The following is a 25,386-nucleotide window of genomic DNA, read 5'->3' as shown; positions in this document are numbered from 1 at the left end:
GATGCTGGAATGTCTGCCATTCTGTTGGTGAATTCTGGATATTTTCAAGAGCTATGCTCTTGTGGCCTTCCACCTCGGTGCTCTGTGGAGAGGGAACCAGATGGTTTAGATATGCTGTATACCTTTAAAAACATGGATAGTGTTTTTAGTAAACATTTTTAGTAAATACTATAAATTTTGGGGCTGGTGGAATGGCTCAAGCAGTAAGAGCGCCTGCCTGGCAAACTTGGGGCTCTGAGTTCAAACCCCAGTGCTGCCAAAACAAACAAAATTAAAACTAAATTTGATATTAGAGCACAGGATAAGAAGTGAAACATCAAAATCATTTAAATTGCTAAAATAATTAGAGAAACAAACAGATGGGAAGGAGGTTTTCTTTAGGTCTATTCCTAGAACAGTGGAGCTAGTGTCTCCATTTCAGTGTTGACATGCCCAGTTGGAAAGATCCCATCTGTTTTTCTCCTTTTCCTAGTATCTGACAGTTGTATGAAATTGGTATGTGGTAGTGGCTTTCTGAGACAGTTTGGAAGATGTGGGTACAGCTGCACCTGCTATTGAAAATGTTTCCATTTGTCGATGATTACCTGCAGATCACGAACGCGTGATCACAGCGCCACCCCGTGGTGTGTTTTGATGAACTCATTGTCTGATTCTATTCAATCTGTTACATCATGGGTCAGCACATTGCAGCAGCTTGTTTGTGTAAATAGTGTGTTGTATACAGCCACATATGCATGTTTCATATACACAGTGTCTGGCTTTCTTGCTACTGTGGCAGAGTTACGTAGTTGTGACGGCCTCTGCACCCCACAGCCAGCACAGGAGAAGCAGGATTAAATCTCGGTGATGAAACTGAATCTTGACAAAAGCCACATTTTATAATAAGCACTTGATAATATTGACTAAATGAATAAATTACAGGCAAACATGTCTACTTTTCACATGTCTGTAGCTTTTGAATGAAATGTATTGGACTAAAAGCGTGACTCAAGCTCCAGAGTGTCTGCTTAGCAGGTGTGAAGCCCTGAGTTCAAACACCACTACTGCAAAAAAAAGTATATTTTGGATTTACAAAATGTAATAATAAATACATTAAACATCCATGTGCCCTCCACATGGCATAGGAAATATTTCTCATACAGTTGAAGTTCCTTTTTTTTTTTTTTTGAGGGGGTGCTGGGGTTTAGACCCAGAGTCTTATGCTTGCTAGGCGGGCACTCTGTGACTTGAGCCACTCCGCCAGCCCCTTCTTGTGAAGGTTTTTTTTTGTTTTTGAGATAGGGTCTTTCAAACTTCTTGCCTGGCTGGCTTCAAACCTCCATCCTCTGATCTCTGCCTCCTGAGTAGCTAGGATTACAGGTGTGAGCCGCTGGCGCTGGCAACTTTTAAATTTTCACATCAATAAAATTGACTCCTCAGGGAGTACAGTTCTATGAATTTTAACAAATGCATAGAGATGGGTGTCTACCACCCAGGTTGATAGAGAAGGGTTGTATCTCCCCAGGTTTCCTCATGCTGCCCTTCTGGCCAGTCCCTCCCCTTCTCCCTCCAAACAGTGTCCCATTGTTTGTTCATCCATTCAAGGTGAAGGATGAGGGCGTTTCCAGTTTTGGCAATTTTGAATAAAGTTGTTATCAACAGTTGCTACTTTTTTTGTGTGAACATCTTTTCATTTCTCCGGTAAGTATCTATGATTTATTCTCTTTCTGGTGCTCTTCTTTGCTTTGGACCCACATTTATCTGATACAGTAGGTCTGCTTGCTGTTAATTCCCTCACTTTTTGTTTATCCAAGAAATTATCTCTCTTTATTTCTGAAAAAGACTTTCTCTAGGTTAGCAGTGTTTTTTAAAAATAATGTTCTTTTAACACTTTGCAAAGGTCACAGCGCTCAGGAGGCTGAGGCAGGAGGACCACAAGTTTGAGGCCAGCTGGACTATGTAGGGAGACCTTGACTCAAAAGTCACTTCACTTTCTTCTGGCTGCTATGACTTCTAACAAGAAGTTTGCTGGGATCATTTATTTATTTATTTATTTTGATATAATGTCGTCTTATGTCACCTATCCCAAGCTGGCCTTGAACTTGCAATTCTGCTTCATCCTCCCAAGGGCTGAGATTGTGAAACTGTGCCCGGCTGCTTCAGCACTTTGAATACAATATGCTGATGTGATTAACTTGTATTTATCCTTCTTGGTGGTCTCTAAACTTCTTTGTAGTTTTATGCCTGCATTAATTTTGGAAAACTCCTGGCTATTTTTCCATTTTTAAGTTCATGTCTCATGTGTTTCTCCCCTCTCGTCTCTCGTCCTGGGATTGCAATTATAGTTACATGGTTAGGCATATCTATTTGATATTGGCCAGCAGATTTTGAGATCTTGGATATCCTGTTCTGTCTCCCCCTCTTTTTTTTCTCCTTGTATTTAAGTTAGGCAATTGCTATCTCCCTCTGACACACACACACACCTTACACCTCTCTCTCTTTCTCTTTCAGTGGGGCTGGGGTTTGAACATAGGGCTCAGCTCTTACCAAACAGGTACTCTACTGCTTGAGCCACACTTCCAGTCTGTTTTGCTCTTGTTTATTTTGAACATGCCCAGGCTGGCCTCAAACTGCAATTTTGATCTCAGCCTTCAAGTAAGTAGGGTTACAGGCATGAGGTACTGTGCTGGGCTGCCATTGATGTTTGATTCCCTCCTTTGGCTGTGTCTAGTCTACTGATGAGCTTTTTTAAGGCATTTTTCATCTCACACTATTTTTCATTTCTGGAATTTTCTTTTTTTTTTTTTTTTACAGTTTTCATCTCTGCTGAAATTTCCCATTGCTGTGTTCTGATATATCCTCCCAAAATTCATATGTTAAAACAATCTGGCCAGATATGCGGGCTCATGCCTGTAATCCCAGCACTCAAAGGCTGAGGCAAGAGTATAGAGTTTGAGGCCAACCTAGACTACATAGAGAGACCCTGTCTCAAAAAAAAAGAAAAGAGGAAACAATGTGCCTGTGTTGGTACTCTTTATCATGTGTGAGGTCCTGGGTTCCATACCCAGCACTGAAAAAGAAAGAAAAAAATGGAACATGTTAAGTCACCCTGTCATAAATTGGAGACGATCTGTACAAACGTTCTTGAAAAGGTAGTCCAAAACAGAGGGCCGGCAGGCAGTGCCTCCTTTCCCAAAATGTGCAGAGGTGATCCCTGGAGAATTGGCTGCCAGCATTGTTTCCTAATGTAAGTGCGTTGTGGTTAGAGGAATATTCTGTCTGCTGTTGATCAAGGTTTGTTCACAGCCTCTGATTAGTTCACTTAACTGTCCTAAGTATTTTTTGAAATTAGTGTGTTTTCTCTAGTTGTTAGGTGCAAATTTTTGTGTGTGTCAATTAGGTCAAAATTGGGATGCTTTGCATAGACCTTTTGTGTGTAGTAACTTGAGTCTGCTCTGTTGATTACTGAGAGGAGGTGCGTAAAGGCTCTCACTTTGTTGGTGGATTTGTCCAGTCTCCCTCATAATTCTGTTAATTTTTGTTTCGTACATTTTGAGACTATATTATTAAGTGCATCATACTCCAATATATGAGCTAGAACCCTGACTAGTAGTTGTGATCCTCACCCATACCCGACTCCTGCTCCCCCAGCCTGTGCTAACTGCTATCCTGTCCTGCTCTTTTTTTTTTTCCCCAAATTTGGGTTGTTGGTTGTTACTTTTTAACTACGCATTTTCCCCATTTATTGCTTTGTGAGTTATATATTCAATTCTTGTCATTTAACTTGTTTCCTTTAAAATATTAATATGCACACAAAAAAATCTCACATTCAGTGTTATAGCACAGGGCTGGCATGCACAAGGAAGGCCCTGGTTTCAATCCCCAACCAAAAAAAACCAGATACATTTATCTCTCAGTCTACTCCACCTAACAGTACAAGAAGCTTAGAATACCTTAATTTTAGTCACCCCTCTTTGGTTATGGGCTCTTAGTCTACTCTTAGTTTTACCATGACTCCCTCATGCAAACATTATATTTCTGCTATTGTTTCATATAATGTTAGTTAAAATTCATCCTCTTTTCTTGCCACCATTCCTTTTTCGTATCTCACTTTTCTGAGATAATTTTCTTTCTTGAGGAAATTCCTTTAAAATTTCCTTAGTGGGACCTACTGATGGTAAATACTGTCAGTTTTTGTTACATAATTACTTTAGCTGGGTATGGTGGCACACATCTGTAATCTCAGTACTTGGGTGGGGGAGACAGGAGGATAGTTTGAGGCCAGCCTAGGCTACACAGACATTGTCTCAACAAATGAAACAGAAAAGCAAGACATCTGTTTGTCCTTATTTAATTACAGTTATAAGTTGACAGTTTTTTTCCCCCTCAGTATTTTTTTTGGAGGGGGGGTTGAAAAAGCAGAAATTTTTCTCTCAGTTCTGGAGGTCAAGATGTCCCTGGGGAGGGTCCTCCCACCTCTCCAGATCCTGGGGGCTCTCAGCCTTCCTTGCTTTGGCTGCATCCCTTGAGTCTGCTTTGCCTTCATGTGGCCTCTCTTTGTCTTTTGTCTCTCTTTTTTTAAATTTTTAACTTTATTTTTGAATTATCATACATTGATAATGTGAGAGAATTTCATTGTGATAACCCTCTGTGGATTTCATTATGCTGTCTCTCTCTCTCTCTCTCTCTATGTGTGTGTGTGTGTGTGTGTATGTAGTGTACTTCCATCTTCTTTCACCCCTCAGTATCCTTTTCTTTTCCCTGCCCCTTATTACCCAGACAACCTCCCAAGTACATTCATGTCCCATTATCATCATCATTGTTTTAATTTAGGTTCCACAAATGAGAGAGAACAAGTGACATTTGACCTTTTGAGCTTGGCTTATTTCAGCATAATGACCTCCAGTTTCATCCATTTTCCTGAAAATGGCTTAATTTTTCTTTATGGCTGAGTAATATTCCATGGTGTATACATACCATATTTTCTTTATCATTCATTGGTTGTTGGGCACCTTGCTGTTTCTGCATTTGGTATTGTGAAGAGAGCCACAATAAACATGGCTATGCAGTATCTCTCTTGTATATTGATTTATACTCCTTTGAATATATGCCTAAGAGTGGTATGGTGGGGTTATACGGTAAGTCTTTTTTTAGGTTTTTGGAGGGGTGGCTCAGGTGGTAGAGCACCTTCCTAGATAAGCTTAGCAAATGGGAGGCCCTGTGTTCAAGCCTTAGTACTGCCAAAAAAAAATTGTACATATTTTTAGTTTTTTGAGAAAAACTAAATTTTTCTCCATACTGATTTCCATAGTGGCTGCACTAATTTATATTCCCACCATGTGTAAGATAAGAGCCTCCCCCCCATATACATTTTCACCTGCTTTGTGTGTGTGTGTGTGTGTGTGTGTACTGGGGCTTGTATTTAGGGCCTTGCACTTAACTAGGCTGTACCACTTGAGCCACTCCTCCAACTTTTTTTGTGTTGGGTATTTCCGAGATAGGTTCTCCCAAACTATTTGCCTATGGCTGACTTCGAACCTCAGTTCTCCTAATCTCTGCCTCCTGAGTAGGTAGGATTACAGGCGTGAGTCACTGGCACTTGGCTTGGGTTGTCTGGTAACTACTGAGTTGTAGCAGGGTTTTGGGGTTTTTTTTGGCAGTACTAGAGTTTGAACTCAGGGCCTCAGGCTTTCTAGGCAGGCACTCTTACCGCTTGAGCCACTCCACCAGTCCTTGTTTTCTTGATGATAACCAAGATTGGGGTGAGATAGGAACTCATGGTAGTTTTGATTTGCTTTTCCTTTGTGGCTAAGAATGTCAAACATCTGTTCATAGCCATATCTGTTTGTTCTTTTGAGAACTGTCTATTCATTTGCCCATTTATTAATTGAATTATTTGTTCTTTTGCTGTTTAGTGTTTTAAGCTCTTAGTATATTCTGGATATTAATCCCTTATCTGTTGGGTAGCTGGCGAAGATTTTCCCCCATTCTGTGGGTTGTCTCCTGATTCTTTTGATGTGTAGAAACTTTTAACTTTGTGCAGTCCCATTGTCAATTCTTGCTCTTATGTGCTAGACAATTGGAGTCCTATTCAGAAAATAATTCTATCTTCCTATTTTTTACAGAGGTACTTTTCAATGTTTCAGGTCGTACGTTAAGATCTTTGATCCACACGCGACTGCGGGCGTGGAAGGGGAGGAATCTGGAAGGGTGTCCCACAGGGACACTTCAGGGTCAATTTGGGCAAAGTTGTCCTCTTCGTCCAAACTGCCGAGTTACCTGTGCGATGCTGGCGGAGTGGAGCTGTAGCGCTCGAGGGAAAGGGCGTGGTCCGTCCCAGAGTTTTCGGAGAGGGGCGTGGCCCGCGCAGGGGCGTGGCCTCCAATGGCGCGTCGTCGAGGGGCGTGGCCTCCCCGCGGGCCCGGCGGCCCCAGCCGGTTTTCCCAGCGGGTGAGCAACGGCGCAGCTGGGCCATGGCGGGCGGCGGTGCATCCCGACGGCCGCTGCACTCGGAACAGGCGGTGGACGTGGCCTCGGCCTCCACGTTCCGGGCCTTCGAGATACTGCACTTGCACTTGGACTTGCGGGTCGAGTTCGGACCGCCGGGGCCGGGGCCGGGCAGCCGGGGGCTGAGCGGCACGGCGGTCCTGGAACTACGCTCCCTGCGGCCCGAAGGCGCCACCGAGCTGCAGCTCGACTCGCACCCGTGCCTCGAGGTGACGGCGGTGACCCTGCGACGGGAGCGGCCCGGCTCGGAGGAGTTGCCGGCGGAGTCCGTGCCCTTCCACACGCGGCCCTTCTCGCACTACGGCCAGGCTCTGTACGTGGCCTTCCCGCAGCCCTGCCTGGCCTCGGAGCGCTTCCAGCTGGTGCTCAGCTATCGCGTCGGGGAGGGACCCGGGGTGAGTGCGCGTCCCTGTGCCCAGCCCTGGCCGCAGGCCTCGCTCAGCGCTTCCTGCTCGCCCTTCCGCCTGTCCCCCCTCCCCCAGAGCGGGAAGAAGGAAGCCCTGGAGTGCCCACCTGCTCCCCTTGTGCACGCCTCGACCTGCCCCGCGCGTCCCTCGTAACCCCGGGCTGCGCCTGGGCTCCGAGCGCTCCGGCCACCTGAGCTCCGTCCTTCCCGCTCTCCCGGGCCGCTTGGGGCTTGGCCAGACCACCCCGCGTTTCCTCTCACCGCACTCACTCTGTTCAGAGGACCGTCCATACACCCGACTTCATGCTGTCCCAGGACTTGCGGACCTTGCGTCCCTGATTATCAGCGACATTCCTTCTGCTTTCTGGCACCCTGCACCGTGCTAGCTAATTAGCCGGATGCTGACTCAGCCCTTTAGTCTGTGTGCCCTTCTAGGTCCACAAGCTAAAACAAATCTGAAGCCTAGATCATTGTTTTTGTTTCCTCCTATGAAGTCCTGGATTTGACTAACAAAAGATTTGAGTAAAAGTGAGACCTGGAATTAGGGTGTTCTCGCAACCTGACTCTGAGTCAGTGTTGTACCTAATCCAGCTCAGGTGGCTGGAGCCGCTCACAGCCCAGGAGTGGGACACCAGGGTCCCCAAGTTAAGAGGGAGGTGTGGGTTCTCTCAATGTTGGTTGACTCTTAAATTGTAAGTTTTTGGAAATAAGAGGATGGGACATTATGTGACCTTCATCTGTGACAGTCAGTCCATGAAGAGGTCTTCAGCTGTGGCTACCAGTTTTTCTCAGGTAGGGTGGATGACAAGTATCTCAAAAGTGCTTGCTGGCAATTGAATCTTGTTTATCTGGCTGGCAGCTCCCCTTTGCTCTTAGAACTGGCTCGAAGAATACTTCTGTCTTTGACAGAACTTGTTTGGAAAACCAAAGTCCAAAGCGCATGGTCCAAACTAGCCTCAAAGGCAAAGACTGGCAGAGCCCTTGAGGGAAGCCTAACGTCTGTAAATGACTGTGCTATTTCTTAGTTCCTGCTTTTTGTCAGGAACTAGAAATTAAATGGAGTGAATGGAAAAATTAAACCTTCCCTGAATTTGTCTACTAAAAGTGGCATCTCAAATTAAATGGCAGAGTTGAGTAGCTTTCATTCAAGATCCAGTGGCAGGGGTCTTTACTTTGTATTGTTCTTTCATTGTGAAGGTCTTTGTTAATGGCATGCATGTATTCCTTCCCCTCTTTGTTACCATTCCTTTTTATTTATTTTTTGGCTGTACTGGGGTTTGAACTCAGGACCTTGTGCTTGCCAGGTGAGCATTCTACTACTTGAGGTATGCCCCCAGCCTCTGACTTCAGACTTTCTATGGTGCATGTACTGCCAGGTTCTTATTCATTCCATTTTCTTCACATCATTAGAGAGAGAGAGAAGAAAAGCAAAGCTGAGTGTAGTGGTACACTGCTGTAATCTCAGCATTCTGGAGGATCACACATTCAAGGCCATACTGGGCTACATAGGAAGACCCTGTAAAAAGCTTCAAGCAAAGATAATGAATCAGGAATATTGGTGGAGTGGATGACAGGCAATATTTATTAAGTCATGCCAGGCACTTGTTTAGGTGCTTGACAAAATTGAGTCTTTATTATAAGTACCTAATAGTGTACTAAGAGTGAGCACTCTTAGGAGTGTTACCTCTTATTGACAACTCATTTTTTAAATTAATAGACCGTTCTTAAAAAACAGATTAACAGAGAAATCGAGCAGATAGCACGGAACTCCATATACGCCCTCCAGTTTCCCCTGTTAGCATTTTGCATTAGTATGATTCGTCTCTTAAAATTCATGAGCCGATGCTGGTATCTTATTTTAACCACAGTCCATAGGTTTTGCACATTTCCTTAGTTTTTACTTAATACTATTTTCTGTCTCTGGATCCCATTCAGAACACCACATTATGCTTAGCTGGTGTGTATCCTTAGGTTTCACTTGGGACTGTGACAGTTTCTCAAGCTTTCCTTGTTTTTTATGACCTTGGCAGTTTGGAGAAGTGATGGGCAGGTATGTTGTAGGGTACCCCTCTTTTGAAATGTGTCTGATGGTTTTCTCATGATGAGACTGGAATTACCAGTTTTGGAGCTGAAACTCACAGAGGTAAGGTGCTGTTTTCATCCTGTCATGTTGAGGCTGCCTGTATCAACTTTTTTTTTTTTTAAGGAGCTATTTATAAAATAGTTTGCAGGTAAAAGAACACTCAACATCACGTGTGAAGAAATTCACATACATGCACACAATAAGCCAGCTCCAAGTTCATGGTTAAGAATTAGGTACATTTCCACTAAAGTGAGTCACAAGGCCAGGTTGCCCATACAACCACATCCATTTACTGTAGTTACATGCCCAGGCATATAAATAAGAAAAAAAGAGGTAAAACATGGGAAAGTGCATGTAAAAATATGGTATTAAGATGGTAGCAGTTATCAACATGATTTTTGACTGTTGGTGTTGACCTCAATGACCTGGCTATAGCAGTGTGGCTTTTCTACTGTGATGTTATTTCCCTGCTTCTGTTAGAAGACTAACTGAAATTTTCACACTCACAGACAAAAACTCAAGGGAAGAAAAGCCCAGCATCCAATGTGACTTCCTTTGCTTCTTTAAAACAAGTCTTGAATGCCTCTGTGTTCACATCCTTTCCTTATACCTGGCCAGGCCTGCCTGCCACCACTCTATTCAAAGTCCACAGTGAATTCCCAGAACTGGCATCCACTTATGCCTTTACACCTTCTATTGCTTATCTCGAGAATGGCTTCTCCTTTCCTTTCTAACCATCTGACTCATGCTTGCCTTTGAAGACTTAACCAGAAAGTTCTGCTTCACCTATGAAACCTTCCTGGAACAGCCGAATCCGTTTCTGAATTCTAAATGATATTAGGTGTTGCTGTCCCTCCCTTCCCAGTTACATCTGTGTTGTACGGGACCTCCTTTTGCTATGGGGAAAAATGAAGTTTGTTATAAGCATTTGGATTTGCTCTCAGTTCAAGGGCTAATAGACAAAAAAAAATTAAGACTCATAAAGCCCACAGACACTGTGGTGTACACCTGTAGTCCTGGCACTTGGAAAGCTGAGGTGGGAGAATCATTTGAGCCTAGGAGTTTAAGCCCAGTCTGGACAACATAGGAAGAGACCCCCATCTCAAACATAAAAGAGAGAAAGAAAAATGAATCATAGCCAGTATCTGTAAAATGAAAAGGTAAATTTTAGGAATGATATTATCCTTGACAGTTCTGCTTTTCTGTGTCTTATCACAAGTCTAAATGTGTTGTTTCATTGCTTGTGTTTGATGAGAAATTTCTACAGTGAGAAGGACACAGGAAGAGGACAGAATGACAGAAACCAAGTGTGGGGCTCCTGAGATGGCCCATGGGACATGATGGGAAATGGGCCTTTTGAGGTGGCTCTGCCTTGTGCAGGAGACTTCATACATGGCATGGAGTCCAGGCCGGATTAAATTCACATAGGAAAATACTCTCTGCTCAGAGCCAAACTTGCTAGCAGAAAGATTTTAAGGATACCTGAATTTTTCCCCTACCAGCCAGTTCCTTTCTTTGGTGGAACTGAGTTCATGTGAGACATGCCAGTTCCAAATTCTTCTGTTCTTTTAGGTTTGCTGGTTGGCTCCAGAACAGACAGCAGGAAAGAAGAAGCCCTTTGTCTATACCCAGGGTCAGGCTGTCCTAAACCGGGCCTTCTTCCCTTGTTTCGACACTCCAGCAGTGAAATGCAAATATTCAGCTCTTATTGAGGTAAGGAGACTAAGGTTAGGTACCTTTAGGATTATGAATAGAATTTCAAACCAGGCACCTGTGGCTCATGCCTATATAGCTACTTAGGAGGCTGAGGTTGGGAGGTCCGGGTTCAAGGCCAGCAGAGGAAATGATTTGAGAGATTCCATCTCCAAAAATAACAACCAGAGCAAAATGGACTGGAGGTGTATCTCAAGTGGTAGAGTGCCTGCTTTGCACGTATAAAGGCCTGAATTCAAACCCTAGTCCCACCAAAAAGCTCACTCCTGCAGTCCCAACTACCTGGGAGGCAGAGATTGGAGGCTCTCAGTTCGTCAGCCTAGGCAAATTTAGCAAGAATCCATCTCAGTCAGTAAGCCCAGACTGGACTGTGGCTCAAGTGGCAGAGCACCTGCCTAACAAGTCAAAGCCCTGAGTTCAAACCCCAATACCACCCAAAAAAAAAAAAAAAAAAAACCTTCTCAATATCAATCAATAAACCCATTGTACAGGCACAATCTATAATCTAGCTACATGGTAGCAAGATTATGGTCAGAGGCTGACCCCAGACAAAAAAAATCCATGATCATGGCCCTACCTGAAAAATAGAGCAAAAAAGGGCTAAAGGGGTGGCTGAAGTGGTAGAGTGCCTGCCTAGCAAGCGAGAGGCCCTGAGATCAAAGTTTGGTGCCACCAAAATATATATATATATTCAAACTGGGCATGGTGGTGCACACCTGTAATTCCAGCACTCAGTAGGCTGAGGCAAGGATTGTGAGTTCAGGGCTAGCCTGGGCTACCTAGTAAGAGCCTGTCTCCAAAAACCAAAACAACAATAATAATTTCAGATTAATCAGCTCACATTTGAGTTGGTAAGTTATCTCTAACCAGTGGTACCTCTGAAAGATTCTTTTTCTTTTCAATTCTTCCATCTACAGAATTTTTTTTTTTTTTTTTGGCAGTACTGGAGTTTGAACTCAGGATGCTTTATCTCTTGAGCCACATCTTCTAGCCCAATCTACAGAAATTTAAATAGCCTTCTAAATCCCATTAGTTTAGCTAAGGTTTAGTCTTTTGAATCTTTTGTGTTCTTCAGGATGTATGCTGGGTCATTATTTTTGCCATGCAGGTTGCTGGTCTTCAAACTAGAGTCCAGATAAAATTTCCTATACTTTCTCTGTTGCCAGGTCCCAGATGGCTTCACAGCTGTGATGAGTGCAACCACCTGGGAGAAGAGAGGTCCAAATAAATTCTTCTTTGAGATGCGCCAGCCCGTCCCTTCCTATCTGATAGCTTTGGCCATTGGAGATCTGGTTTCGGCTGAGGTTGGACCCAGGTAAAAAACAAAGACCCGAGGCAAGATTAATCCCAGAGGCAAGGAGGCATCTGAGCAGGAGACCTGATGAGGTATATCTAGGACAGTGCAGGACCCTTTGGCTGACATCCGGAGCCCTTCTGCAGGGAGAAGCATGCAGTATGAGTATAGATGGTGGAGGGGCTCATCTTTTCCCTTCCTTGCCCTCCCTCCAGTTCCAATTCAGCTATCTGGATCACCAGTCCTGCTGGCATAGCAGTAGCTGCTGACCTGAGCCACCTTGCGGAGTGGTGGTGGAGCTTAGGTGGCAGCCTTAGAAAATTGATCTTCATACTATCTTCAAGTTCTAAATGCTCTTGTTGCAATTATATTTGGTTTTTGGTGGTACTGGGGTTTGAGCTCAGGGCCTTAAGCTTGCTAGTTGTGTGCCCTAGCACTTGAGCCAGTCTACCAGCCCTTGTGTTGGTTATATTTTAAATAGGATCTTCCTTTATGCTTGGACCAAGATCCTCCTATTTGTGCTTTCCTGTGTAGCTGTGATGACAAGCGTGTGCCACTGTGTCCAGCTATTGGTTGAGATGGGGGACTCACAAACTTTCTGCTCAGGCTGGCCACGAATGCAGATCCTCCTGATCTTCACCTCCCAAGTAACTAGGATTATAGGCTTGAGCCACCTTGCCCAGCCCAAATCTTCCCATTTTTCACTGGCACTTAATTCCAGTAAATATAATACCTTTGATCTCATTATTTCACTGTAGAGAGAGAAGAGTACTCTCCTTTCTGTCTGCTGCAAGTGCATTAACCTAAAATTATGGTGACATGATTCACCCACGAATTGGATGGTGTTAGTGGAAACAGAAAAAAAATTGTGCGAGTTAAGAAATTTGACCAAGAGCCAGGCACGGTGATACATGCCTGTAATCCCAGCACTCAGGAGGCTGAGGCAGGAGGATCCTGAGTTCCAGGCTAGCCTGGGGTACATAGTGAGACCCTGTCTCAAAAAAACAAGAAATTTGGGAATGTATGTTTTTCTGGCTGTCACATTATCCACCAGTACAGCTTAATCCTGCTGTGAGCCAGAGGCCCTTTTCCTGGCTGTGTTACTTTTCCTTATTTATCTCAGTTCCTGGAAGTGGAGGTGTCTTCCATAAGGTGTTATGTACCTCACACTTCACAATTGGCCTCCGAAGCTCTGCTGGTGTCACAAATCTTAGTTCCTGGGTGTCAGGTGGAATAATAGTGGGATTACTTGGGTATCTGCTTCTAGCACGCACATTCAAAACAAGGTGTTATCTTGTCCTAATAGGCAGAGCCATAGAGAACCTGTCATCTTTGCAATAGATAGGGAAATAGATGTGAAGGATTGTGGTTTTGAGAATGTGTTCATCCTCACTAAGATTCTGTTAGTGAGTGTGGCATGTCCAAGGGCAGTAGGAGAACAAGAGCAGATTCTAACCATACTGAGTGACAATGGTTCCCTTGATCCCTCTGTAAGGAAATGACAACAGTATGTCAAACTGGTGATAGTGACTTACTCCTTCCCCCGTTAGTCCTTGCATCTTGGATCACATCTTCGGGTCACGTGGGGCATGTTAAAGGAAGCATCTTCTGGCAAAATGTGTTGCCTGGCCCAGGCCTGGCACACAGGAGGAGGACCCTGGGTAGAAGCGGGCTGTAGATGTAGCTCGGTAGGCTCTTGTGCGTATGACCTCTTCTAAACATCACCCAGACTCAGTGAGTGATACGGTGTCCATTTGTAGATGAACAAACCACGGCTCTGGTCAAAAGGGCTATGCAGGCAGATCACCAGCCTTGGCTCCAGGAGCCCTGAGTTCTGAGGTCAGCTCGTCCGTGGAGCGGACGAAGTGCCTTGGCGAGTCCTTAGCCTCTCAGCCTTGGCTTTCTGTTGGGTTGGGCTTCTTGGAGCTTTGTTTTTGATTCTCTAACTTTTTATTATGAAATTTTCAAATGTGCACAAAATTGAAAGGTCCATTGAACACCTGTATATCCACCCACTTTGTCATAGTAGTTTTACTTATGTGCAGATTTATTTTTGTTTGAGATCTTGTAAAAGTAAATAAATGAGCCAGGTATCAGTGGCTTACGCCTGTAATCCTAGCTACTTGAGAGGTTGCGATCAGAAGAATCTTGACTTGAGGCCAGCCAGGGCAAATAGTTCATGAGACACGCCCCCCCCATCTCCAAAATAACCAGAGCAAAAAAAATGGACTGAGATAGACTGCCTGCTTTTGCTCAAACCCCAGTCCCACACAGAAAAAAAAGTAAATCAGAGTGCCTCTTTGAAGAATAAAGATGGTCTCCCTTTAAAAATAAACGAACGAATGAATTAATGAAATAAATAAAAATTCACATGGGTCAGACTGAAGAAGCCCAAAGTACTTTGGGCTGGCAGAGTGGCTCAAGTAATAAAGTGCCGGCTTAGCAAGTGTGAGGCCCTGAGTTCAAACCCCAGTACTGCCAAAAAATTAAATAAAAATTCACATGAAGGTGGTCTCCTTTATTGTGAAGAATTTAAAAAAAAAAAAGACTGTGGACATGGCTCAACTGGTAGAGCACTTGCCTAGCAAGCACAAGTTCCTGAGTGCAAATTCCAGTATCACAAAAAAAAAAGAATAAAGACAATACCGTTATTGTACCTAATAAGACAACTAGCAGTTTTCTATTGACATTTATTTGTTTATTTTGGTGCTATCGGGTTTGAACTCAGGACCTACACTTGTTAGGTAAAAACTGTACCACTTGAGCCACATCCCCACCCCTTTTTGCCTTGGGTTATTTTGTAGAGAGGATCTTCTGCTTTTTGCATAAGACTTCCCTCAGACCATGATCCTCCTACCTCTGCCTCCTGTGTAGCTAAAATTATAGCTGTGCACTACGATGCCTGGCTTGTTCATTGAGATGGGGTCTTGCTAACTTTTTGCCCAGGCTGACCTTGAACCTCCATGTTCCCAATCTCTGCCTCCCAAGTAACTGTGATTACAGTCATGAGTCACCTTATTCGGATATTTGTTTTTGTTTTGTTTTGTTTTTTTGAGTTGGGGGTTCAAGTCCAGGCTCTGCCTCATACTCCCAAGTGTTGAGATTACAGGCATGCACCCAGCTTAATAGGTTTGTCTCTTAATGTTCTTTTTTTTTTTTCCTCCCCTTTTGGTTTTTCAGATAGGTTCTCACTATGTAGCCCAGGCTCACCTTGAACTTATGATCCTCATATTTGTGCCTCTCAGTGCTGGGATTATAGACATGAACCACCACATTCAGTTTGTCCATCTCCCACCACCCCCATGCTGGGGATAGAACCCAGGGCCTTTGTATATGCACAGGCAAACAAATGCTGTAACCCTGAGCTACATCTCCAGCTTCTTAAGGCTCTTTTCAACTCCAAAGATTCTATCAGAATTCTTAATTCATCCATTCTGTAAATGGAAAGAAGGAAACTAACATTTCTGTATGTCACTGTATGAGGCCTTTGTATGTTGTCTTACTTAATCACTCATGTAACAGATAAAGGAACTGAGGCTCAAAGAGGTTAAGTAACTTATTCAAGATCACAGTCTTCCAGCACTGTTGGTTTAGATGCTGTTGCTTAGAGGAGGCGTTGCCACCTCCCAGAGGCTGTCTTGGGTCCTTATACCCAGGTGTGGTGAGCAGCCTTGGGTCTGTGCAGGTGATCTGACCTTGCATCTCCTTCCTCAGTGGCTAGCCACATTGTCACATTCATTTGGCTCAAATATGAGACCAAAGCCGGTTTTCTGCAGGTGTTTTTGGACTTGGGTCACTGTGGTGATCTGTAAATGCCCCTCTGCCTTTTTTCAGGAGCCGGGTGTGGGCAGAGCCCTGCTTGATTGAAGCCGCCAAAAAGGAGTACGACGGGGTGATAGAAGAATTCCTGGCAACAGGAGAGAGGCTTTTTGGACCATATGTGTGGGGAAGGTGTGGTATCACGCTGACAGAAGTGATTGTTAAACCGAGTCCTTGCTTTCCACTCTCCCTTATGGCACTGCTTCTCTTCCTTCTGTCTCGCAAAGCAAATTTTCTCTGATCCCAGAAGCAAAGGAGAGGAGGAAGGGATGAGCCAGGTTCCTCATGGTTGCTGCCAAGTTAGAAGTGGGCCTTTGTTGACTTGCCTTTCCTCCTTGTCAGAAGTTATCTCCCACTCCCTTTTGTCCTTCCACATCTTCAGACTTTTGGCTTCTTGATGCAGGGCTGGTCTTTATGGTCCCAAGTTGGCCTCCATTGAGCTAAGTGTGCTAGAGCTGAGGCCATGCTTGGAGGAGAGAGACAGAGGCCCTGAGCTGCCTTACAGCAAACACTACCTGGGTGAGGGAGGCCCCAAGGTAGGAGAGCTGCCTGGGCAGGACCAAGGGGCTGAGCTGCATCTTCAGCCCTGGGCCCAGGATTATACTCTGCCTGCATAGTGGCCATGGCTGAGGGCTTAAAGGAGGATGGGAAGGCCACTTGGGGGAAGTTAGCTTTGCTCTGGGGAGCCAGGACCTCTTGTGACCCCGGTTTCTCTGCAGGTATGACTTGCTCTTCATGCCCCCTTCCTTTCCATTTGGAGGAATGGAGAACCCTTGTCTGACCTTCGTCACCCCCTGCCTGCTAGCAGGGGACCGCTCCTTGGCTGATGTCATCATCCACGAGATCTCCCACAGTTGGTTTGGGAACCTGGTCACGAATGCCAACTGGGGGGAGTTCTGGCTCAATGAGGGCTTCACCATGTATGCTCAGAGAAGGATCTCCACCGTCCTCTTCGGTAAGGTGATGTCCTCCTGGCACCTTGCTCCATTCTTTAGCCAGTGTCCTCCTCTGGGGATTCAGGCTACAGGTGTGTGTGAAGGGAGGAAGTAGCTGTGCAGAATCTCAGGCAAATGGCCATAGAGGGTTAAAGCATTGTTCGTTTGGGCTTTTTTTTTTTGTAGTACTGGGTTTGCACTCAGGGCCTTGAACATGTTAGGCAGGCGCTGCACCACTCAAGCCCTGTCTCCAGCCCGTCATAAGCCCTGGTTTAAATAAATCGCTTTTACTCCACTACATGCTAGTAAAATCAGTTCTGGCTCTAGCTTATGTTGAGTGAGTAGATTGTGAACTCATAGTGACAGTGCCCCTCATCTAAGCTGAGGTAACACACATTGCTTCTCCCTGAGCCAGACATAATCCTGGGGTACATGCCCAGGTTGTTTATCAGGTGAGTGGTTAGTTTATGAATGAATCATCATAAGAATATTATCATTGATGAGTATATTGGTGTACCCCTATAGTCCCAGCACTTGTGAGGTGGAGGAAGGAGGATCGTGAATTTGGGGTCAGCTTGGGTTATACAGCAAGATCCTATCTCAAAGAAAACTGGTTGTCATTATCTTTTACTGAGCATCCCTGCTCTGACTTTGTCATAGGTACCTTATAAAAGTACATCATTTAACAATTAAAGAATAGTCCTATGAAACATATTATTAATTCCATTTGGTATGAGTTCACTACAACTCAAAGAGTGCCCAAGCCAGTTAACAGATGAGAGAAGAACTCTAATTGAGCCCAGGTGTGCTTTAAAAAAAACTTTACACTCTCTTATTAATGAGAGGCCATTATGTATCACATGCTTTAAAAAGTGTAACATTTTAAAATTACACTTTAAAATGCATGTTTATAATCCCAGCTATTTGGAAGGTGGAGATAGGAAGATGGTGAGTTTTGAGGCCAGACGGAGCAAAAGATTTTATTTAGCAAGACCCTACCTCAAAAATAAAAGTAATATTTATTATCATTATTATTTTCTTTGATCAAAATCTATTTGACATATCGGGAAAAGCACAAAAAGGAAGAGAAATTTTATCCATAATCTCAGTAGTCAGGGATAATCAATGTGTATCCTTTCTTTTTTTTCAGTGGTACTGGGGTTTGAACTCAGGGCCTCATGCTTGCTAGGCAGGGACTTTACTGTTACTCTGCCAGCCCTTTTTTTGTGTTGGGTATTTTTTAGATAGTGTCTTGCTTTTTCCTCTGGGATAGCTTCCTGGTCTCTGCCTCCTGAGTAGCTAGGATTACAAGTATGAGCCACTAGCACCCAGCCAATGTATATCCTTTCAGTTTTCTGTGTGTATGAATGATCTAACCATGCATGCTTTTATAAGTGTCTTTTATTAGCTTAATAAAGTTTGAAAGAGTTTTAGAACTTTTTTATTAAGTTTAATAAAGTCCATCATTTTTCCTAAGTCATTAAATTATCTTCCACCTGGGAACATAGTTCAGTAGTAGAGTGTTTGTCTAGTACATGCAAAGTACTGGGTTCCATACCTAGCATTGCAAAAGAAAAAGAAAAACAGTTTTTTCTTTTATCTCTGCATAGACTGGGCATTTCATGATTTATTTAGTCAGTCTACAGTTGATAGAGAGGCTCTTTCCAATTGTCCATTAAAGGATTTTTTTTTTTTTTTTTTTAAAGTGGGACTCGAGTATGAACTCAGGGCTTCACACTTGCAAAGCAGGGACTCGACCACTTGAACCACACCTCCAGTCCATTTTGCTATGGTGATTTTGGAGATAGGATCTCATGAACCATTTGCCCAGGCTGGCCTCAAACCACCACCCTTCCAATCTCAGCCTTCCAAGTAGCCAGGATTACAGACATGAGCACTGGCGCCCAGCTTTCAAGGCCTTTTAGTATCCATTGTCCCTTACCTCCCAGAAAGTTTGTACAAATTTTTACTTTCATTCATAGTATATACAGTAAGAACCTGTTTGCGAATATCTTAATCAGCTAAGGATCCTGAAATAAATGATGTTCTCCCATTATACAGATGAAGAAACAGACTGAGAGAGACTCAGTCAGAACATCTAGTAAGTGGCTGAGCTAGCTGTTTTTAAAACCTGGTCCCCAACTAGGAGCTTGGTTTAAGAGGTTGTATGAGGCTCTGGGTTCAGTCCCCAGTACCACAAAAAAAAAAAAAACCAAACTAAGCCAAAAAAACCAGTCCTCTTCCCCTCCACTGTTCCCTCAGTTATTAAAGCCAGCAGGAGACTTAGAGACCTTTAACATTTTTGAAGGTGACAATTTGTTTGACACCAACAGCTGGATGGAAAAAAATTTTTTTTTTTTTTATTTGCAGTACTAGTGTTTGAATTTAGGGTCTTATACTTGCTAGGCAGTTGTTCTATCACTTGAGCTACTACCCCAGCCCAAAATATGTGGATTTGTTTTGTTTTGTTTTTTTGGTGGTACTGGAGTTTCAACTCAGGGCCTCACATTTGCTAGGCAGGTGCTCTACTCCTTGAGCCACTCTGACAACCCCAGATGAAAAATAATTTCAAGGTTTCATAGGAGACCACATTGTTACCTAAAAAATTAACAGGGAAAGGGAATTGCAGGGAGAAGGTGTGGTTCCCCAAGTCCTCATGGAAGAGAGACCTGCAGCCTCTTTATCCAAGTTCTTTGTAGCCCAGAGACAGCTAGCTAGCAGCTAAGCCATTCAGTGACGCTGTTTGCCCTCCTCCTCCCAGAAAGATAATGGTAGTGAGTCTCATGCCACAAGGGGGCAGCACAGTGCCTTCTATCAGGAAAGTGCACTTGTGGTGACAAAGTCTTGGGGTTTGTGGTTTGTTTTTGGCCCAGGGGCTGCTTATACCTGCTTGGAGGCTGCAACGGGCCGGGCTCTGCTGCGGCAGCACATGGACATCACGGGAGAGGACAACCCGCTCAACAAGCTGCGGGTGAAGATTGAACCAGGTCCAGGAGGCTCCTCTAGTCTTCCCCTTCCCCTTAATTGGCTTGGAGCCCCAAGTTTGTCCAAGCCTCATATTGATTGGTGCACACTTCAAATACTTCCTTTGAAGGGAGGGGCCGTCAGAGTTCTCTGGCCATTCCCTGGCCTCTAGGCTGAATGAACCCAACCGTGTCAGCTGGACAGAGTTCTAGCCAGCTGTGTGCAGTTCTTAATGAAGTCCTTTTGCACTTGCATGGGTCCATATCATTTTACAGGGTGCTTTTCCATTCCTTTTTTATCATCATGTCAGACCTGTGGGTTCTGCAGGGTGTTAGTCTGTTTTACAGAGGACATACTGAGCACCAGACAGGTTCAGTGACTTGTCCAAGGTCATGCGCCTAGTCAGTTTCCAGTTCAGGGCTCTTTACTGTTTAATATTTTTCTTTCATTCCATGTATGACCAATCTAAAACATTTTTATGGAATTGAGGCTCATGTGTCTTGATGTATCTGACTGTGAAAGTGAACTTCTTGTACACTGGTAATTAGTTTTACTCTAGAACAGTTGTAAAAACAACACCTTATGGGAGGGGAGATTGAGTATACAAGGCAATGACCAACAAGGCTGAAAAAGAAGCCCAGTGTTCAGTCCTAAGAGTCAATGGACCTACCTAAGCAAAGCATGTCCCAAGAATAAGGAAATGTGGCAGTTTCTCTAGAAACTCCATAGTTAGTGGCTCTCAAGATCTTTGAAGTGCTTTGTGAGAAGCCAAGAAATATCTGGAAACTTTCTAGGCCTTGCTATCCCTGGGGCAACTGTGCTGCTGTCTCTTCCAGGGCTGAATCTGGAGCTGGAAAGCAATGAAGGTGGTAGGTTACAGTGCTCAGTGTCTGCTTTCTCCTCTGGCAGGTGTTGACCCAGATGATACCTACAATGAGACCCCCTATGAGAAAGGTTTCTGCTTTGTCTCATACCTGGCCCACTTGGTGGGTGATCAGGATCAGTTTGACAGATTTCTCAAGGTATAGTCAACTCTTCGTTGCGGGAGAAGGACGAGTGCAGATAAAGCAGTGGGCCAGAGAGTGAGGGTAGAGGCAGGGGGCACAAGAGGTAAGGGGCCAGAGAGGGCCTAAGAAAGAAGGGGAATTCTGCTCCCAGGGTGCCCAAAGAGGCTGAAAAGCACCTCCCTTCTCACAGGCCTATGTGGATGAGTTCAAATTCCAAAGTATTGTAGCTGAAGACTTTCTGGAATTCTACTTGGAATATTTTCCTGAGCTGAAAAAAAAGAAAGTGGATTCCATTCCAGGTAAGCAGAGACATGGGCCCACAGGCTTCCAGAACATTGACTCAAAGTCATTTGGTGGGTGACACTTTAAGGAGCAAGCCCAGGACACTAGGATATATTCCACAGAAATGATTTCACTTGGGACTATGGGTATGGCTCAGTGGTAGAGCACATGCCTGGCATGCACGAAGCCCTGGGCTCAATCCCTGGCACTGATGAAAGAAAGACTTCTCTTGATTCTGCTGTGCCTCATTTTCTTGGTTTGTTTCCTTACTCTCCGCCGTCTCCCTTTGGTTTCCTTACACCTGGACCCTTGACTTTGCCTAGAGAGTTCCTGTTGCTGCCACTGTCCAAACTAAAACTCAGGGCAATAGCAGAGGCCACAGCCTCTGCCTTAAGGTCATGGTGGAGCCTCTAGTGCCTTTTGAGCAAAGGAAAATTGCAGTGGCCACCTTGATGTCAGCATGGGAGGTACTGCTTTCTCAGAGAGAGGAGAGAATGTCCTGTTACGGGTGAGACAGTCCATCAGTCACACCCCACACCAGCCTGTGAACTCTGAGTCACTCTCTGGTGGATTTGGTAAAGTCAGCCTTCTCTAGCAGCCAGGATCAGTCAGGCCTTCGTAGCATCTACTCCTTGGTTGAATGCCTGTCTATCAAGGTCATGAAACTGTAGCTAATGAAAGTTAATAATTACTGAGTGCTTACTATGCACCAGGCAGTATGTTAAGCTTTTAATATCTATTTGCTCATTTAATCTTCACAACTGTCATCTAGGTAGGGCCTATCACCCCCATTTTACAGATAAAACTGAGGCACCGAGAAGTGAAGTGCCCATGGCCTCCCAGCTAGTCAGTAGCAGAGCTGGCATGGGAACCCAGGCAGTCCAGTCCTGGGGCCCCAGTGCTTAAGCACAGTGGTGGTGTGTTAATCGAGAGACCATGGACTTGAATACAGCTAGGAAGGTCTCTATCAACTTGGCTCTGATAACACTATGTTAATATTAGAGCAAAAACCACTTTTATCATAAAATGGGCAGTTCAACCTTATTCTGACAGTCACTAGATGTCATCCTAACGGGTCCCACTGGGAAAGTAGTTACGTGGTAAAATGACATTAAGTACAGATAGAGAAGAGTTTGGGGATGGAGAGAGGCAGGGGCTTGAGGTCTCCTGGAGTTGCTTGGGCAAGGTGATGTGGCAAGGAATTCTGACAGTGTCTTCTCTCCTACTTAACAGGTTTTGAGTTTGATCGATGGCTGAATAGCCCTGGTTGGCCTCCCTACCTCCCTGATCTCTCCCCTGGGGACTCGCTTATGAAGCCGGCTGATGAACTAGCTGAGCTGTGGGTAGCCACAGAGCTGGACACACAGGCCATTGAAACAGTGGCCATCTCGACCTGGAAGACCTACCAGCTGATCTACTTCCTAGATAAAATCCTCCAGAAATCTCCACTCCCTCCTGGTAAGAGAAAGTGGCTTATTTCTTCCAGTACTAAGTCAAGGCTCTTTGTGTGGGGAGCTTTATATCAGGGCCAGAGGGAACTCAGAAAAGTTGAGATCTTGTCCCTAGGTGATGCCAGGTGTGGTAGGGAGCTTGGCACTTTACAAGTAACATGTTGTCAGAAGCAAATAGGTTACACATGTAAGTCCCATGGGAACCAAATAACAAAGCCTGGCATTCATCAGGTCCCCAGGTTCTGCAGGCACTTTGTAAGCTCTGTGTATCTACTGGGTTGAAGGAAGTGCTGTGGTTTTAATCCCTAGGTACAGAATGAACTTGAGGTACCAGTAGGTCACATAGCTGGTTGGGCTAGGGTTTGAACCTAGTCATCCAAAACTCTTTGCCATTGCTGCTTAATCAGAAATAATATTCACCAAGGAGGGAAAAAAAGTTAAAGCCCAGGTGAATTTAGCAGGTTAAGTTAGAGAAAAAGTGGGGAAGGATATTTTATGGGATACAGGTACATAAATCCAAGAAGGAAAAACAGGAGAATCATAAGAAAAGAACAAAAATCTGTAATAATTATAAGGGACATTTAGTGGAAGAGCCTTAGAAATTAAGGTAAATGGAATAGTAGAACATTACCATTCCAGAGTGTAAAATGGACAGAATGAATGGTACAGTGGGTGGGTGGCAGGGACCTTCCTGAAGTGTCTTCCCAGTTCTTCTGTCTGCCAGAGGGCAGGCATTCATTGTCCTCGAGAATGAGACTTCTGTAGGCTTCACCTAACAACCCACTATTTTTCCTTTTTCAGGGAATGTGAAAAAACTTGGAGAGACATACCCAAAGATTTCAAATGCCTATAATGCTGAGTTGCGGCTACGATGGAGCCAAATTGTCCTGAAGAATGACTACCAGGAGGATTTCTGGAAAGTAAAGGAGTTCCTACAAAGCCAGGTGGGTGACCCCACCTACCTGTCCCCCACAGGTGGGCTGTGAACCACTCTGCCATAATCAGATGTCCTGTGGGCACAGCTGTGTCAGAGCCTTGCGAGTCTGAGCTACAGAGGAAGGACTTCTGGAGGGCCCTGCTGATCACCTTGTTATGAGTCCTGGAGGCTTTGTCCTGGGGAAAAAAGGAGCCGCAGGCTTGGGATGCTTTTTGCAGATCAGCTGGTGAGGCCGGAGGGAAAAAGCTGGTCAGAGCTAACCCAAAACTGGGAAGGAGGGGAATGTGTAATATGGAGGCTGATCATAGGGAAAACACAAGAGGCCAAAGGACGACAAATGAGCAAAGGGTAAGATTGTATGCTCCTCTCTGGAGAAGCTCGGAGACTTGGGAACAGCTTAGACACCAGCCAGATCCTACATCACCCCGTGAGAGTTGCCCTGTTGGGGAAGGGCTCTTAGATAAACTGAACATCATCAGCTTCTGAGCAGGAGGTGCTGGCTGGATATGGAGCAGTGCTCAGCCTCTCTCATCCATGTGAAGTGGGAGCCACGTGTCTGCTGGAGGTATCCAGAGCCCTCCAACTGCTTCTTCAAGCCTTGGGAGTTTAGGCATTCGTGATGTAGCTGCCCTACAGTTACGTAAACTTGACTTGTGGATTTTCTTTTGCTTGATTGCTCTTGGACCTCTGTAGCCTTGGGTTTTATGTCTGCCATTACCTTTGTGGCTCACCACCTCCAGCTTTCCTAAAGTTTACCATCCCATCATGTCAGCCCATCCACTGGTTTTATAGGGTGTGGATGTCCCTGTTTGTAAACCATGGTAAAACCATGTTTAACCATGGTTTGGGATGCATGTTGATGTTTGTTCCCATGAAGAAGATGCCAGAATCAGCGCTCTTCATTCCACCTCTGATCCCCACATCCCTTTGGCAACTGACTGTGACCACTGTTACAGGCAGGAGGGCTGGGTGGACCTCCTTCCCCCTCCACCCTGGAGCAGGCTACTGAGGACCGTATCCATGTGTCTTACAGGGAAAGCAGAAGTACACTCTCCCACTGTACCATGCGATGGTGAGTGGCAGCGACGTGGCCCAGACCCTTGCCAAGGACACTTTTGCATCCACTGCCTCCCAGCTTCACAGCAATGTGGTCAACTACGTCCAGCAGATCTTGGAGTCCAAGAGTAGTTAGAGGCTCCTGGTCTCTGCCTTGTCAGCCTTCGTGGCTTTCAGAATAACTGTTCCCAGATTCCAGTTCTCCAGGCAGTGACCTTAAGTTTCTGTCCTCTCAGGATTATCTGTTCTCTGGACTTAGGTGCCTCTGCCTCTTGTGCCTCTGCCTCTTGTGCCTCTGCTGTGGTGGGAACTTCTGGCTCACTGAGAACTGAGACCTGAAGTTCTTCCCACAGCTCCCCTCCATGCAGGCTGCTCCCTTGGTGAAAATAGTCTGTCTCTCCCTCCTTCCCACTCAAGTCTCTGGGGAGAGGCAGAGAATTTTTCTTTCTTTTCTTTTTTTCCTTTTTTTAAAAATAAGTGTTTTTCAACAAAAAGTAGGTAAATTGGAGTTAGCAATTAAATGACTATTAAATTTCTTCTGCCTTGGATTTCTTCTGTGTGTTTGGAGAAGGTCACTGGGGAGACCTGAGGAATGGGTGTTTCCCTGTCTTTAGGGAACTGCCAGGCTGAAGAAGGTAGCAGCCCCACACATGACTGAAAAAAAATACATAGCCCTATGGTGTGGCTGTTGCAGGGAACACGTACAAGTGGATAATTACCTTCCATTGCTCTGGGAAAGCAGCTAAATTCCTGTCTACAGCATCGTTTCCATCACAGACACACCCGCATGCAAAAGTGGGTTTTCCTGCCCTCCCTCTACTCTTCCGCTCATCCCTGGGGCTTTGCTCCTGGGTAGCTATTTTAATGGTGTGATAAGTGGTCTGTTCAAGACTTGGCACTAAATTCTGATTTTCCAACTTGAACATTCAAATCTAAGTACCAATACTAAGTTT

At 44.8% G+C, this 25,386-nt stretch overlaps 1 protein-coding gene across 1 annotated transcript; it reads left to right on the top strand.

The window, feature by feature from the left end:
* Positions 1-6,153: 6,153 nt before the first annotated feature.
* Positions 6,154-24,969, top strand: Rnpep (arginyl aminopeptidase). The gene is made up of 11 exons (XM_020161305.2): positions 6,154-6,881; positions 10,548-10,688; positions 11,855-12,003; positions 15,817-15,933; positions 16,521-16,756; positions 19,610-19,723; positions 20,610-20,722; positions 20,898-21,006; positions 22,223-22,447; positions 23,242-23,384; positions 24,411-24,969. The coding sequence occupies exons 1-11, from the start codon at positions 6,453-6,455 to the stop codon at positions 24,567-24,569; spliced, it is 1,935 nt and encodes a 644-aa protein (XP_020016894.2). The 5' UTR covers positions 6,154-6,452; the 3' UTR covers positions 24,570-24,969.
* Positions 24,970-25,386: the final 417 nt, after the last annotated feature.

The sequence above is a fragment of the Castor canadensis genome, chromosome 11 (genome assembly GCF_047511655.1).
Source record: "Castor canadensis chromosome 11, mCasCan1.hap1v2, whole genome shotgun sequence".
NCBI classification, from domain to species: Eukaryota; Metazoa; Chordata; class Mammalia; order Rodentia; family Castoridae; genus Castor; species Castor canadensis.
This window is presented reverse-complemented; position numbering and strand designations above follow the sequence as displayed.